Source organism: Staurois parvus, unplaced genomic scaffold, assembly GCF_062004578.1.
Source record: "Staurois parvus isolate SC_StPar_1 unplaced genomic scaffold, SC_StPar_1.0 ptg000031l, whole genome shotgun sequence".
NCBI classification, from domain to species: Eukaryota; Metazoa; Chordata; class Amphibia; order Anura; family Ranidae; genus Staurois; species Staurois parvus.
In genome coordinates this window covers 4229255-4247500 of record NW_028317827.1, presented here as the reverse complement: position 1 = coordinate 4247500, position 18246 = coordinate 4229255, and the positions used below count along the sequence as shown (strand labels likewise).

At 38.9% G+C, this 18246-nt stretch overlaps 1 protein-coding gene across 3 annotated transcripts in view; it reads right to left on the bottom strand.

The window, feature by feature from the left end:
* GPD2 (glycerol-3-phosphate dehydrogenase 2) overlaps nt 1–18246 on the bottom strand; it is a 304438-nt gene that overhangs the window by 90010 nt on the left and 196182 nt on the right. For 2 of the 3 annotated variants that reach the window (XM_089659673.1, XM_089659682.1), the window contains exon 17: nt 12897–13018. In XM_089659673.1, coding sequence (XP_089515799.1) covers nt 12897–13018 — 122 coding nt within the window. Of the gene's footprint in view, nt 1–12892; nt 13019–18246 lie in introns of those variants that run through there. The other variant, XM_089659690.1, reaches the window with a different exon arrangement.

The following is an 18246-nucleotide window of genomic DNA, read 5'->3' as shown; positions in this document are numbered from 1 at the left end:
TTGCTACTCCATCCATCAACCCAGATATTGATGCGTTTTTTATGCAGGGGCTTTAGGTAAGGTTTCCTTCGTGGACAACACCCATGCATGCCATTCCTCTGCAGTGCACACCGTATTGTGTCACGCGAAAAAATCACCCCAGTTTGGCTTTTTACTTCTTTAGCTAACTGCAGTGAACTTGCATGGCAATTTTCTTCAAACCTTCTCATCAGAAGACGCTCCTGTCAAGGTGTTAACTTCCGTGGACGGCCTGGATGTCTCTGTGAGATGGTTGCAGTTCCATCTTTGTTAAATTTTTGTATCACTTTTGCTACAGTATTCTGATTGATAAGTAAAGCTTTGCTGATCTTCTTGTAGCCTTCACCTTTGTGTAAAGAAAATATTTTCTTTCTCAGGCCTTGTGACATTTCTCTTCCATGTGGTGCCATTTCGGACAGCATGAAATGGGAAGAGGTTTTCTGTTAGGTAACATACTTTTATAATCAACTGTCTGCTGGACACCTGTTTAATGAATAATTAGACTCACCTGTAGTTGAATTCTTGTTATTTAGGATTTTGTTCTCTAAAATTTAGCTTTGCTCCTAAGATTTTCCTTGGGGTATATTTATTTTTGCAACATGGCCTTGAATTAATTTGTTAGGAAAAATCCTTTTTTTGTGTGTGTGCAAATTAACCAATCTTGTTTGCAATCAATGGCCCGCATTTGTGGGAGTGTTTTGTAGTATAGTGTCCCATAGAAAATGTTGATTCTGAAAGGAAAGGTTTTCAGACAAATCTGTTGGGGTGCACTCAATTATGCTGAACACTGTAGGCACATTATCTATATCAGTGATCGTTAACTTGTGATCTACCCAACTCTTTCTGCTCATTAGCTTTCCTTATTGTTCGTGTATTATAAGTGTGGCCCAAGACAATTCTGCTTCTTCCAATGTTGCCCAGGAAAGTCAAAAGGTTGGACACCATTGCTCTAAATAATCCTATGGAAAATAAAATATATACAGCATGCCCAAAATACAGTATATATTCGCACATCTGCTGTGATCCCCACTATTAACCCTAGCTGACTTTTAGTGTATCAAACAATTTACTTGTTTTCCTCTTTTGTTGCATCTCAATGCTCGTGACCCGCTATAGCCTCTTTGCAGCCATTTCATATCAGTATGCACTGTAGGCTGCATGGCATCTCCAAGATGGGTTTTCCCATGGTGACAACAATGGACAAAACCTACGCAATGTGGGTTGAAACAGCCACTTGTATTCACCAATGTAATCCTGCATGACAGAGGGACAATGCAGAAGCACAACTTGGAGATGGGGGTGGGGAATTGACAATCCATTGGAGCTGTCACCCTATAACAGGAATTGTCTAAACAAGGACCTTAATGGCAGGATCATCAGGTATTATTTTAACAACAGCTGCAGATTTAAAAAAAAATGGCATTTGAAATTACATTAATATATTAAAGCTGATACAGTTGTGTTCAAAATAATAGCAGTCCAACCTCACTAACCAGATCAATCACTGTTTTGGTATAAATTATATTTCTACATGGCAAATAATTTACTAGCAAGTGTAGTAGAGTAATAGAAAATAGAAAGACCCAACAGTCATGACATGCATGCTGCTGATTTTGTGTAATTCAATCATTAATTGAAAGGGACGTGTTCAAAATAATAGCAGTGTGGAGTTCTATTAATGAGGTCATTCAGTCTGTGGAAAAAACAGGTGGCCCTTATTTAAGGATGAAGGCAGCAAATGTTGTACATGCTGGGTATAGTGCATTTCTCCCCGAAAATCTGAGTAAAACTAGTCATTCCAGACATTTAGACACAACAACGTACTTTCATTAAAAAGTTGATAGGAGAAGGGAAAACATATAAAGAAGTGCAGAAACTGATCAGCTGCACAACTAAAATGATCTCAAATGCTGTAAAATGGTAACCAAAACACGAAAGCTGTGGAAGAAAATGGAAAGCTACCATTTGTATGGATCGAAGAATAGCCAAAATGGCAAAGACTCAGCCAATAATCAGCTACAGGGTGATCATAGTAGGTCTAAACTTACCTGTGAGTACTGTAACAATTAGAAGACGCCTATGTAAAGCCAAGCTATCTGCAAGAAGCCCCCGCAAAGTCTCATTGATGAAAACAATTACATGTGCTGAAGAGGTTACAATTTGCCAAATAGCACATTGACTGGCCTACAGAGAAATGGTGCAACATTTTGTGGACTGATAAAAGCAAAATTGCTCTTTTTGGGTCTAGGGGCTGCAGACGGTTTGTAAGACTATCCCCCCCCCCACCTCCAAACACTGGATTAAAGCCACAGTACAGTACACTGTGAAGATAATGATACATGGTTGAGCAAGCATCATGATATAGGGATGTTTCTAGGTGTTGGGCCTATTTATCGCATACCAGGGATCATGGATCAGTTTGAATACACCAGAATACTTAAAGAGGTCATGTTGCCTTATGCTGAAGAGGAAATGCCCTTGAAATGGGTGTTTCAACGAGGCGACCTCAAACACATCAGTAAGCGAGCAGCATCTTGGTCCCAGACCAACAAGATTAACGTTATGGAGTGGCCAGCCCAATCCCTGGACCTTAATATAAAAGAAAACTTGTGGGGTGACATCAAAAGTGCTGTTTCTCAGGTAAAACCAAGAAATGCAGAGGAATTGTGGAATGTAGTACAATCATCCTGGGCTAGACTACCTGTTCACAGGTTCCAGAGGTTGATGGACTCCATGCAACACAGATGTAATACCACTGCTTCTGACAACTGCTTCACAACTAATTAGTTCACCGGAAAGATAAATCTTTAAGCCTTTTTCAGTTTATACAGTAAATGTTTGCGTTTGTAAAGAAAAATCCAAACCACTGCTATTTTTTTGAAAAGCCTAATATTCCTTTTTCTTCACTTTCTGTAAAATAATAATAACAATTGAGTACTGTCCATGATACTTTTTTTATTTGCACTAACATACAAACTTGAGGACAAGCTTTTGGGGTTTGTCCCCTTCTTCAAGGTCCAAGCAGTACTATACAAATCACAAAGTTTTAGCAGAATGTTAGAAGAGATGAAAAAAAAAAGAGGCTAGAGATAAGACACAGCAAAAGCAAAGGATGGGGGGGGGGGGGGAAGACAACAATCACACAGAGGGAGTCAAGCTTGAGCTGATAGTCATAAAACTGTTGGATAATGATTGAGGAATCCCATGTCCAAATTCAGGCCGTTATCTCTTGTGTCAAATAGAATGATCATTCTTAGTTCAAAAGTTTCTCTTTCCTGAATGGATTTGAAATTTCCTTTAAGAACTAAAATATTGAGGTCTCCCATTGTGTGGCCTGGTTGTGCGAAATGGTGTCCCACAGGTGTGCAGAAGTCATCTTCTTTATGTTCCTTGATGGTATGTCTGTGCAAATTCATCCTTGTTTGCAACTTCTGTCCTGTTTCGCCAACATAAGATCCTTTGCTGCATTTTCTGCACTGGATAAGGTACACAACATTACTGGAGGTGCAGCTGTATGATCCGGAAATATTGAAGATTCCTTTTGAGTGTCTGACACTTTTTGATGGATTGATTTGGTTGCACGGTTTGCAGCGGTTTTTATTGCAGGGTTTGCTTCCATTATTTGTGACATCATAATCAGAAGGAAGTTTCCTACTGATTAGTTTATTTCTGAGGTTGGGGGGGTTGTCTGAAGGCCAGTATTGGGGGTTGCTGGAATATTTATTTCAGAGTTCCATCCTCTGTTATGATGGGTTGTAAATCTTTGATTATTTTTCTTATTCCTTCTAGTGCTGGGATGTATGTGGTTACTAGAGGTACACGGTTGTTTGTTTTTTTCTCTTTGTACTGAAGTAGGTTTTACCTTCGTGTTCTCAAGGCTGTTTATGCTGGTGTTGATAGTTTTGTCCTTGTAACCTTTCTTATGGAAGGCGTCTGCTAGTGTCCTGAGATGTTTATCTCTGTCTCTTGGGTTAGAACATATTTGGTGGTATCTGATGGCCTGACTGTGTATGATGGCACGTTTCGTGTGCTGGGGGTGGAAGCTAGAACTGTGGAGGTAGTTGCATCTGTCAGTGGGTTTCCTGTATATTGAGGTGTGAAGCTTATCATCCCTGATGTATACTGTGGTGTCTAGGAAGTTGACGTGTTTTTTTTTTTTCATCTCTTCTAACATTCTGCTAAAACTTTGTGATTGGTATAGTACTGCTTGGACCTTGAAGAAGGGGACACTCCCCGAACGCTTATCCTCAAAATTGTATGTTCGTGCAAAAAAAAAAAGTATCACGGACAGTACTCAATTGTTTCTGTCGCAAACGCACTAATACAGCTACAATCACCACAATGTAAAGTAATACATTTGAAACATTTTTGATTTGGAATAGACTGTTCAGTGTTCCTAATGCATTTGTGTTTATGGAAATAAAAGCTATTATAAGAATATTGAGCTATTACTTTGAAAACAACAGTAGGAGATTATAATGTTTAAGTTTACATATACGTTAACTTATACTGTAGGATAAAGTAGAATTCCAGCCTATACTGACCAACCTGTGCAAAAAAAATAAAAATAAAAATGTATATGCTTACCTATTTTCCGCCCCCTCCGGTCACATGATCCCCCTGTATCTGCCAGCAGCGGCTGCAGGGGAGAGGAGAAAGTGCTCAACAGTGGCTAGGAATGCCTGGGAGCGGTGATGTCACCTGAAGGTTCCAGTGTATCGGATGTTGTTGGTGCTCCCTCCTCTGCCTGTCCCTGTCACTGACTGACACAGGGAAGCTGGATCAACTGACTGGACCGGAGCAGAAAATAGGTGTGTGTATGTATGGATGTGTATATATACATATATCTATATCTCATGTATCTTTCTTACACAGGTTAGTCAGCATAGCAGGATATTTTTAAGACTAGTTAGGTTGAGACTGGAATTCTACTTTAAAGTGTTACTAAACCCTGGACCCTGCATTCACTGTATCTGGTCTCTCAGTACACAGAACATGGAAATGCAATTATTTTAGTAAATATAAACTGCTAAATACCTTTTCGTATTAGCAGTTACAGCAGTCTTGTGACCTCTATCAGTGTCCAGCAGAGCATTGGTTAAAGCTTGTAAGGAGTTTTCATTCTTTCCTGATTATCCAATAAATTTGTATTACTCCTGACCCTCTGTCTGGACAGTGCTGATTGCCCCTGTGCTGATCATATGCACTCTCCTAATAAAATACACACTAACCTAAGCATGTGCAGCTTGCCCCCAGGGCTCTCTTCTATCAGCAGATGAACAGTGAGTATAACAAGCATGCTTTACTGCATATACAGACTGATTTTACTGTTGTGGGTTTAGCAACACTTTAAGTTTAACTTTAACACATAATTTTCCAGATCCCTGAATTACTTTTTGTTTAAAGCTCAGAATAGTTTGGAATATGAACAATTGAGGACAGTTGAGAAAACAAAATAAGTCTTGTACCTGTGTTGTACTGCTATTCCCATAGTTTATACACATTCATATTGTTTATATTTCAATGCATCCAAGTGAATTGGGACTTGCTTAAGCACATAAAGGACTTTCTTTTCATATTAGATGTGAATTTTTGTATATTTTCAGCTTCATGTTTAATGTAAGAGAAACACAAATTGAAAGTGATGAACTTGATTCACCCACAAGGCATCTCTAAGGAACACTAGGCCTAAATCCACTTAGCATAAACCTAACCATAGCCCTAGATCAGTCTGCGCAAGTATCAGCAGTAAACCAATCAAAGCCTTTTTAGTATCCGGAACCATCTGACTGATTGCTGAGCAGTCCCACAAGACATCCAGGACCTAATCCCTGGTACTTAAGTTAGACCAGGGCCGCTGAGTGGAGAGGAGTTGACAGACTTACCTGTCTGCATATAGATAACTTACCTGCATATATAGAATAGGAATCAGTACTTTAATCATGGTTAATATTTAAAAAGCAGTGAACATCACACTAAATGGTAATTACAATTTTAACTTTCACATTTGGGTTTAATTTACTAAAGGCAAATAGATTGTGCACTTTGAAAGTGCAGTTGCTCCAGAGATTAGTAAATGGGGTGAAGCTTCATTTAGTAAAGCATACCCAACCACATGCAAGGGAAATTAAAAAAAACTGCATTTTTGCTTGCCTATGACTGGATGATGGACATCGGCAGAGCTTCCCCTCATTTACTAAGCTCTGGAGTAACTGCACTTGCAAAGTTCACAGCCTTTTTGCTTTCAGTAAATCAACTCTGTGTATTTACTGTTTTCCTTGGGTTTTTCAGTGCTAGAGTTGTTTTATATTATAGACAGATGTATGTGATTGTTTATTAGGAACAGTATACTATAGCAGAGTTCAGCCTTTATGGTGAGCCCACAATTAGCGTGTCAAGCTTTTTCCAAACTCGTCATCACATTCAACACCACAAGATTGCATAATGGCAAGATGTGCCTCCACCCATTTGCTTGCATGCATAAAGCGGAGCCTTTCCTATCACATTTTTATCAATAATTAGCCATGCACAATATAAAGACTTCCATCCCACTCACACGCACCTGCAAGCTTGCCAGGTCATGCAATGCGAGTTTGTTGAAAATGCATGCAATCAGCTAGAAGGTGCTTTGACACACTTAGAGATTATATTGCTGAAGCCTGTACACTTTTCAGGGGAATTCACCCCAGAGCTTAGTGAATAAGGTGAAGCTCTGCTGACTTCATCCAATCATGTGCAAGCAAGAATGCTGCTTTTTATTTTCTTTGTATTTGATTGGGTATTCTTTTGCAAAGTGAAATTTCACCAAATTCACTAAGCTCTGGGAAAAAGTCCCTTCAAGGTTCAATATCCCTTGTAAAGTGAACAGTCTATTTGCCTTTAGTAAATCAACCCCACAGAATTTATACCTGGGGAGACCTGAAAAATCACTGTAGTGGCACCCCCCTGATAGTCATTACTAGACAAATACAACATCAAGAGTCAATAACAAAGCTGCAGGTAAAATACCAGGAGTATAAAGAGAAAATAACTTACAATGTGGGAGATTATGCATTTTCAAAGCAAGAAAAAGAAGTGTGGTTTTCCTTTAAAAAGAGCCTGTACTGTATCCATACTAGAGAGACTTACCTATTCTGCATTCCACTGCCTCCCCAATCTTCTGGAGATTCCATGCAAGTTTCCATTTGCTAAGTAAGTTAAAACGTAGACAGCTCTATATAAAATCCCCATCCCAAGGATTGTACTGGGGCCTGGCAATTACTTGCTTATCACTTAGTAATAAAACATGGGGAGGCAGGAGAGATATTGCATGTTCTCCAATACCCAGAAGGTTGAGGTAGTTTTCAGGAGGTCAAACAGGTCAGGGCAGTGAGGAAATGCAGGGTAGGTAAGTACAGGGTGCCTCAAGTCCTTCTTGTAAAGTGAACCTGTTACTTTCCCTAATATGGTACACGTACATAATACACGTTTTTTTAGCACCTGTGGAGTAACTGTAATAGGAATTTCACAGTTCATTGCGTTTATTGATCATGCTAATTTATTTTAAAAGGCATATTTATTATACACTCAAATATAGGTAAAATGTGTACAAGTATTTTTGCATATCACAATAAATTAAGACGACAACAAGTCATTTAAACCAGTACGGATTAGTGAGGATCAATGTGAAATGTATATTTTACCTTTTAGAACTGGAGCAACATTAGGAATGGAAACATCATCACAGAAGTTCCATACAAATCCCAGCATACTGACCAGCAGGACAGGGGATGCCTAGAGGCAGTCATTTTGTGCTGTGATATTCAAAAGCCAGTGCCACGGAATTTGACATGTTAGACATGTTAAAAGCCAGGTTCACCCAAACTGCTATCAGTTTGCAATGGACGTGGTCATGTTGGGACATGTTTGGAGAACCATGCACAAGATCACTATATTTAAGAATCTGTCACAGAACAGATAGAATAGAATTCACTGATAAAGGCAGCTAATTTGAACCTTCACAGCAGCATAATCACGTTTCCTTTACTTCACTGGTCATTTAACCCTTAGGAGTAGAGAAAATGCTCAGTACTTCCAGGTATGGAGGTGCACATGTCTCACTGTGCTGTCACATGGGGACAGAAAGATTGCCCTCAACCTTGTGTAATCTCTATCAGGAGCTTACACAGGGCTGTCTTTATTTGCACCAACAGTTGAAAGAAATCTCGGAGGAGTGAAAGGAAGGCATGTGCTGTTAGTTTCGGTTACATACTGCTTCCATTACTGGTTTCATTTAAAAACAGAAGTGTTTTGTCATTTCAGATATAAATGCTTACCTCAAAATCAAACATGAATACAACACACAAAAATATATAAAAAGCAAATAGTAAAAACATGCACACTTCTACATCTCGTTTTCGATAGTTTCATTTGAAAGAGCTGAATCTAGATCAGTGCAATGTTGGCCTACTAAAAATGACCAAGCATAGAACTCTTGTAATAACAAAACCATACTGCCCATCTTGTATACATCAGATAAACGGAGTGTTTTAGGAATTATTATCCTAAAGGCGATGCACAAAGTTCACATTAAAAAAAAATAAATCTTACAGTATCCTCTATTTAAATTTCAGTAGCGTTGCAGCAGCAAATAAGACATTTTTCATTATGCAATTGTGCGATACAAGTTTTAAAGTCAGCAGCAGCATTTATATAAAATCACAAAGCGTTGTCACAGCACAAATGGCAGCATTCAGCATGCTTAATAGACGCAAACATGTGGCACACAGAAGGCTATATTTGGCATTGCTGGCCTGTAGACTGAAACATTGCAAATTAATGTGTTAATAAATACCTAAAAGCCATCCATGGGCTTTATTAGAATCACAGTTTTTTTTTATTAAGGAAAAGAGCTCCAGTGTTAAGAATCTATAGATAGTTTGCAATAAAGGAGCTGTTCACATATCAAAAAACAAATGCATATCAGTTCTGCTGGCTGTGGGAGAGCTTATAAAAAGAAAAAATGGCAATGCTTCCTCTTATATAACCTTGTTGGACCTAGTACCTCTACTGCCCTATCCATTTTTTAGGATGATTGAGAGCATCTCAATGAAACAGAAGAAATAAAAGGGAAACTTTGGTTTTGTGAATTTGGCATCACCAGTATCCCTGTTGAAAGGTAAACACTTGCATGATACATATTTGAATGGTACACATGCAAAGAATAAGGAGCTGTGGGAGTTATAAAACTGTCACTAAATGCATTGAATAAAAATGAGCTAAGTTAAGGAGGCATATACTGTATTACATGAAAAGTGCACACTTAAGGAGTGCTTGGGATGTTGCATTTCAGAAGTCTGGAGTTGCCTTTTAATATATAACAACCACAGTTGTTGAGGTCAAAATATTCAAACTAGTCCATATGCTTTCAACTATTAGAGGTATGGGGTGAGGGGCGATAAAAAGTTTATGTATTTATATTTACATTATATAAAATGACTATTCGGTAGGTTACTTTGCACATTTACATGCACATTCTACTTTGATGAATACTTCTTTAAAAAGGTCTATCCTTTACAAAAGCCATATTTCTGTCATGGGAAGGTGCTGTTGAGCTGAATGGCCCAGCAGAGATATCACATCTCTCATGGGGTCTCTAAAGCAGAAGAAGCCCTTGATCTTTCCATATGCTATAGAAGCCTATTCCTCCTGCTGCAATCTCTTTAATGTAAAAGAAAAGTAACACCCAACAGAGGGAGTTCCTAATACCCACAGCAGCAGACAGAGCTGGAAATACACAGACAAAATTCTGTTGCCATGAGAGATTAGAATTCATTTGGAATCCAATACAGAAAACAAAATCTTCAGTGTTGTGTGGCTTATAAAAATATCCCAAATACTAGAATGAATTCTTACTATCATAATATAATGGCTTTTAAAGTATAATACTTCTAAGTAATACATATAAACAGTATTTAAAGGTCTGAAGAAATATTTGACATTCTAACTTCGTAAATACGAAACAAAGGGATTTTGTTGCTGGTCCTGTAAAACAGTATTATGTTTAAACAGCATCACTATAATTTCAGCAGCAAAATGCCTCTGAAAATTAAAATGCTGGCACCTGGAAAAAGGCACACGTAATACCAAATAAGTTGCCATATATACTGCTAAATCTCAACCACTGTATTAATATACATTTTTTTAAAATTGTGCCTAATAATTTAAAAAAATGAATTAGTTGTGCGTATATTTAATGCTTTTCTGCATAGATGTTTGTTCTGTTTGTCCTACTACAATGTTGGGCTGTGTTTTCAACATAGTGACCACAGCCTTACCTAACCTAATCCTAGACATAACAGCACTGACAGTGCAGAGAGCAATTATTGGTCCTCAAGTATGATTGGTGGGCTCAATGACCAATAGTTAGGCACAGAAGGCAGAAGGGGGCAAGCCCATCAGTGACTGTGGGTGTCCTGGAGTGCTTGGAAACACATTTAGGCACATTTCAATATTACTGCTACTTTACAACTTTTTTTGTGAATATAAAGATTCATACTATAGTCAAAAGCATTTTTGGCTATGGGCAGAATAGGGAAGGATAAGAACTTATGTTTCGTGTCTTCTTGCCATCTGTGGCACTTTGGGGAAATTTATAGCTACTTCCTGTATGCACAAAAACATTGTTAATGAAACAGGAAGTGAAAAGGATCTAACATCCTTTTTACACAACGAAAAGGATTAACCCCTTAATCTCCACAGTGAGTATTACAAGTTTTTCAAAATTTTTAGTGAATTTTCAGAAGTACTATCAATACGACAAAATGGCTTCATCTTTTGTATGTAGTCATACGGTTAAGATGTTTCAAGATCAGATACCTCTGATGAAGTGTCTTGTTTAAAATAGCTATAAAATAATAATGGCAAAAGCAAGCTGCCAACATTAAATAAAAAAGTACTCAATGGTCTAAAGTATGGCCTATTTTTATAAAAAAACGATGCTGTCTATGCAAAGAACATGAAATGGAGCAATGGTCACATCCAGCAACCAATGAAAGGCTGTGAGTAATAATCATTACTGGCCACATCCCCAGACACTAAGATGAGGCATACAAGATCCTCAACTCACTTAAATACAATTTTCCTGGAAAACCAGTGCTGAAGCAGTTATAAGCAATTATAATAGTTAGAATGGAAAGGTTAGAATGGAAAGGTTAGAATGGAAAGGTAAGTAGACGGTTGCAACTACAGATGGGAGAAGCTTTAAAAATACCTTCAAATCCACGGGTATGTTTTATGCCAGGTTTTTTTTTAACTTTTAAGTTCTTATAGAAACCCTAGAAAAAACCCTCAGATGATACCAGCCCAACACACCAGGCATTTTGGCTAATATTCCTGTAGCTAAAGATCCTCAAGCACATGTACACCCTGGCATGCTTACCAGCCCATATGGTGTGCAGCTGTGGGTTCTTCTGTAGTGCAGCTCTAAAACTGTGGTTCCCATTTCTAAAAACACCCAGCTGGTGCTGACATGCACTAAGCTCAAATACTCCTTCGCGGGGCCCCAAAGGGAGATTCAGAAATGTGGGGTGAATGGGACATCTGTGACTCACAGTTGTTCACCATGTATACTATACGGACCATGAAACCTATATTTTGTGAAGCTTCCTGGATATCCCATATGTACAATGAGTATGACCCCCATCTAAAGGCCTGTGTGGAAAAGGATATATTCTGCACTGATCAAAAACAGGTTTTCAATTAATTTAAAGAATCTCTGTGTAATTCCTTTATGCTAGCCATGCATGTAACAATTGTTTTGAGGGATGAACTGTTTATCTCATAAATCGATTACATTAGCAGTTTGACCAATAAATGATCATTTTTATCTAATAGAAACAATTGATTTTAGAGGAAACTCCAATTTAATTTGACCAAATCTACTTCTTTATTGTGACAAATGACTGTCTTCAGCTGAAGATTGCTTGAAAGGATCGAACTAATGGCTGACTGGTCATCTATGGTATGTGAATATGAAACATTAGTCTGGGGCCAGAGGCCAATGGAGAGGAATTTTGATCCTTCATCATCTGACCTTGATGGGGTTTTTTTAGTTAAACGGGAGGCCTGACGTGTGAGAGATTAATACACAAAATAACCCTTTTATTATTGTCCACATTTTAATAAGGTGAAAATGTGGGAAATTGGTTTATTTAATAAATACTGTGGCATTCTGTTGGCATTAAAGCACCTCCTGTTGGAGCAATGGAGATATAAAAGGGCCCTGGGCCTATGAACACTGACTGGTAGTTTCAAAGGGGCGTGCGTTTTAATGGATTCGCTCATCTCTAGATTTAATGGTTGTAGCACAGCAATGATCCTTCCCTTATACAGTTCTTGTTGACCATACACAAATCAGATTCTCCTTTTCATGTTACCAGTGCAATACAGGAAATATGTAAGAGTTGACAAGCTGCTACAGGGCTTGAGGCCACTTACTACATAGGGAGAGAATACGGTATTATTTTGTGGTGTTATAAGTTCCCTTTTGTGGTGTTATAAGTTCCCTTTTAGAATATCTATCAATTAAATTTACATTTAAAATCGAAAATTATTATATAAACTTATAATACACATTTAAAGGCCTTGCTTACAACCTAGACAAGGAGTGTGAACTCTCACTTTTCAGAGCCATCAGAAAGACTCACTGGCCACAGAATTTACCGAGCCACAACATACTGGAGTATAAATGGTTTTTCATAGTTCATTTGTTACTCAAAAAAATATCAATATCAAGTTCATGCTGTGTGCCAAATTTGCAGCATATACAGCCAAAAAGCCTTGGAATGATGTCCAACACAGAGAAGCAGCAATGCGCGTCCATTTTCTCTGAGACTCACACGCCACCACCGCTGCGGTCCACTGGTATGGGCTCCCTTTGATCCAAGTTCTCCTCTGCGCTTTTCATCAGTATGGCCAGACGGCTGCTTGATACAAATCCTTTCTGGATTGCGCTCATAAGCTTTAACAAAAGGAACAAACTGTCATTCAAAATATATAGCATAGCTGCATTTTGTCAAAATAGTCAATCATGCCATAATCCAGGTCTAGCATTGGAGCAAGAGTCAGTTAACCACCTCAATACTAGCATGTAACAGCCCCTCTCCTGGTCATTTTTCAGTGCTGTGATGTAATACATTCTGCTACATTCCAATGGTAAAACAACCAAAATAAGTGTATATTATCTAGCCAGTGTTAAGTTTATTTGCCTTTAGTAAATCAACCCCATAGAGCTTAGAAACTATGGTATATATATTCGAAGTTTATGAAATCTGATGTTCTCACTGCCTATAGTTTTTCTTGAGGCACAAAAATACCAGGACAGTATAAACACTAGCAAAATGATCCTTTTTTGGAATGTTGACAACTCAAGTTATTTCAAGGGTTCCTCTGTGTTGAAAAGGTTGAGAAAGGCTGCTTTAGAGTATCTCCTTTTTGCCAAAATGTTTGGGAAATGAAGAAAGCAAATTAAAATTTGACTTTTCACAAAGTTTTTATGTTTATGAGTTATTTTTCACACAGAGTAAGGTCATGCTCTTAGAAATAGCGAAGACGCATTCTGCTACTCTTCCTAACTACAGGTATACCTCATATCGAATTTTTTTTTTTGCTGCCTAACAACATACTGTAGAGGAGCTCTTTTTTGGAGGTCCTGAAATGCCAGGACAGTTGAAACATTCCATGACTGTATTTTGGAGAGCAGCCACCCCAAAGTATTTGCCAAGAAGCATGGTGAGCCTTCTGAAGATTTCACATTTTTTGCAACAAGTTTGAAAACACTGACACTGGCTGTGATCTGAAACACTGGAAACACTGGCACTGGGTATAATCAGAAACACTGGCTATGGTTAGCAACTTTGGAAACATTACCTATGACACGGTCTGTGATCAGCAACAGTGGCAGTAATTTCCAAAAACACAGGCTGTGGTTGGCGCCTAGCTCTCCCCTTCTTCTCACAATGGCTGTGTGTGTATGAGAGGAAGGGGAGAGCTGGCGGCAAATCATAACCAGTGTTTACACTTGTGGTTGCTGTGATTGGTTCACAGTGACCACAAGGTATAGAGTCAGTCTGATTGGCTCTTTTACTTTTGCCTATGATCAGTGCTTTCCAATGACAGACTGTAAGACAGAATAGCTGCAAGTCCCCCATATGGATGTTAAATCACAACAGCCGGTCATGGGGGGTGATTCGAGGGAAACTCTGATATAAATAAAAAGCACTATATTGGTAAAAAAAATTGAGCTACTGAAATTATTCATGGCATTGATAAGTGTAATATGTTCTGAGTCTTTTTGATAGTATGTAAGATTTTTTTAAGAACCCAATAAAAAAAAATTGAGCTACTAAAATCTCTATATAGAACCTTTAAAGAAGAATTGCACATTTAGTACAAGGTACATTAGTCCACCCTCTCTAGCCCTCCTAACTTAAACTAACCTAGATACCCTCAACCTACCTGCCTATTTACCTCGGTATGACATCCGCAGCTTGTGTCAGACAGATAGTACTTTCTTAGTAGTATGTAGTATGCAAATACCAATTCTCAGCAAGCTGGTATTAGAACTGGCTCCCAGCACTTCTTGTAATGGGCACCTTCATGATCTGTTGAGATGTGTCTGGATTGCACTGTGGGTTATGGTGGGGGTTTGCTACAGCTCTAACGTTTGGAGTATTTGCAGGCAGAACCTACGTAAAACTGATGTTGCCTTCTCTCTTTATTATTGGCTTAGAAATATTAAAGTTGTTTAAAAGTCTAAACATTTTTTACCTTAATACATTCTTTGCATTAGGGTAAAAAATGTTTAGGCATCATTATTGCCCCTTTAACCCCCCTTCCCCTTATTTAGCTGAGTCCTCTGTCGATTCAGCATTGTGGCAGTCTGAAACTCTTCTCTGCCATCATTTCTTGGTCTCACAGGCTATGCTGAGGCAGCAGAAGCCGTTGGCTGTCAATTAAATCCAGTGACAAGGGAGCAAGGGCAGGGCTGAATTTCGTTGCCTGTATCTATAAATGCAGGCAGCAGGGCTCAGGAGCAAGCCCGCATGAGTGTCCCCATAGAAAGCTGTTTTCTATGGGGGCACTTGACAGAAAGGAGGAGCCAGGAAATAGGAGGTTCTAGCTTTGGATAGAGTGGAGAAAAAAATAAAAAACCTCTTACTGCTTTCCAGGGCTCTAGTAGACATACAAAGCATTACTTCGTGACATACTGACAAGTGTTTCACCAGACAGAAAATAGAGGGACAATCTGTAATAGGGACAAACACAGCAGTAAAAATCTGACAGGAATTCTAGCCTTCCCTTGCTCTGCTAAAGAAAAACATTTTTATTGTTGTCTGTTGTACTCTTGGAGAATCCCCCTCACTGTCGGGTAAAACATTGTCAATAGGACAGGTAGAGAGAGTAAATCTCAAGCACAGGGGTATAACCCTCCCCTACTGTATCACAATCTAAGATAAAAGGTTTTGGCTTGGAATACACTTTAAGTTTGTGTTAAAATGGTTGTAAACCTCAGACATGAAATATGAACATAGCATAACCCTCTACAGTGTTTACTTGATTCAATTAAGAGCACTAAGTGTCATTTCTGTCTGCTGCTTTGTTCCTCTGCTATCAGCATGAATCAATTCTGACAAGTTTTCCTGACACCAAGAAAACAGCTTGTGATTGACAGCCTCAGCTCTGCTCCTGTGAGCTGTGTGTCCCTTCCTTCCAATCAGCTCTCGGAGGTCTGCTTGCTGAGTTCTGCCGAGTGTATCTTCAGCTCTCTGCCCCCTTTTCTGAAAGCTCATAAAAGCTGTTTAAATTCTGGACTTTGAACAGATGTAGAGAAGAGAAGGCTGCAGATGATCAGGTACAACTTATGTAGGAGGATTTGTTTCATCTCTGTATATCACCTAAGACCAGTAACAACCACTTTAAAAGGGAGCATTTGCCAATCAGTATGTATGGGATGTTATATGCATGCATAAAACTAGCAGCATCTTTTTATTTCCCACAAGTGACCAACAGATAGTACACTCACAAAAGCTTACTGCCAATATCGAACACACATTTTGTCTAACAAAAATCACATTTCTTAAAAACCTATCCTTGTGTACTTGAATCAATTTTGGCAAAAGAATACAGACAGATGCAAGGGTTAATATTTACAGCCATGAAGATAAATGACTTTGCACAAATTGGTTATTAAGATGACACAGTTTATCTGCAAGAAGAAAAGTTGACTATCCTTTCAACTAATGTTGCATGTTTTGTGTCGGCAAAATGAAATGTTTCTGCGCTCTGCGACTCAAAAGAGGCACGGCCTCACAAGCCGTAAATGATGCATGAAACTAGTTATCAATTTCCGCGGAGGAGATTAGTAATGTCTTAAACGGTGTTGACTTGTGAGCATTCACCTGTGCGTTGGCAATCGGAATTCTCCAGGCTCAAAACGGATTCCCAATGGCCTCAAATAAAATCATGAAAATGAATTATTGTCTACTTTATCTTCCTGGCAATTACAATACCCACACTGGGCTCAAGATGACAGCCAAGTTTTCCCGGAAGATATAATTCTATATACAACCAATCGTTTGTATGGGCTCGCTGTCAGATGGGGAATAAAAATGTTTCCAGTATAATTTCAAAGGAACAATTCATTGTTGTCAATGGTTAATAGAATATGCATTTAATCTGATTGAGCTGCTGATAAATGTATTAAAGGGATAATTATTCTTTTTTTGTGATGCTGGACACAACTGCTGAAAATTTTCAGCATTCACGTTCAACAATGCTCTTATCCGAAGCTCATCTCAAGAGAGACAATTAGCATTTCCTTTCCCCTTGATCTTGTTTGTTTAACTTGACATCAGGAAGAAAGGGCTGACATTGACCAAAATCCCCAGCATTAATTTATCTCATGTTCCGCATTCATCATCGCCTTGGCTCAGGAAAGAACTGGCAGACGGCTCAAATACCTGCCCGAGTAAGAAGCGCTACAGAAATAAACTTGAAAATAAACTTGACGATCTGGAGAGATCAAATATGTGTGTAAGATCATTTGTTTCACTGCAGGAAGTAAAAAACGTGCAAGGAGAGAAAATAGCATAACGAAAAAAAACAACTAAACATGGATAATTTTAGCGGCTTTACTCAGTGCTGCTATTTTTATCCACGAGTGCCTAATTTAGATTCCTGGCTGCGTAATGTAAAAAAAAAAAAAAACATTTTAGTTTAAAAAGATTCTTTCCAAGACAAAAATAAACTGTTGCAGGTATTAAGTGCAGACCTTAAGATGAACTGAGCTCTGGAAGCTGTACCCAGAATAGGGCAAGGAGAGGGCAAAGAGCTAGTCAGCATTACTGCCTGTTGTCTCCCTGCAACTGATTTTTCATGCCTCATTCTGCAGTCTCCAGCAAGGAGAACAGTGAGCAGGGGACATCACTAAATCTCACAACAAATCTACTTAGACCAGTACTCAGAGACAGTAATGCCTTAGATCTCACACTGCAGAGCTATAGCTGTGAGACTGTGGGGTGCCTGGGCTCATTCACATGCCAGAGAGTGCACTGCTATTTTTGGCCTTGTTTACAAGGTCAGGTGAGCTGCAGTTAAGCTGCCCCCCCCCCTCCCCCCATGACCTCCCAGCAATGGTACTGCCACCAAAAATGTGACCTATTCAGGTACATGGGACCAATGCAGGAAGTTGTGGGGCTTTTATTGGTTAACATAGGCACTGAGGAGGCCACATATTGCATCCAAGCCACCTGTCAAATGCCTCTGAAAAAGATCCACCACAGATGTGTAAGCAAGGCCTTTAAGTCAAAAGGTCCATGTTTCCTGGTACTGACTGAGCACAATTAACATTTCTAAATGAATCCCAAATTTTGGGGTTCAGGTCCACTAAAAAAAGCATGTAGTTACAGCCAAATGGTGTTTTTTCTGGCAGACAAGTTATAACACTTTCAGGTAGTATCAGAGCTTGCCACTATGTCTTGCCCCTTCATATTCCTATAATACAATCATTATGATGGGTGGCCTCAATGACCAAAAGAAATGTTCAGCAAGCAGCATGTGGCAGACAAGTTCTGCACTAGTGAAGCATCAGGACTTTGCCACTTGGCAGACTGCTTCAGGTAATGTTTGGGCACTTATAGGTGTAGTATACGGCAGTCTTGAGACTTCTATCAGTGTCTGGCCGAGTAC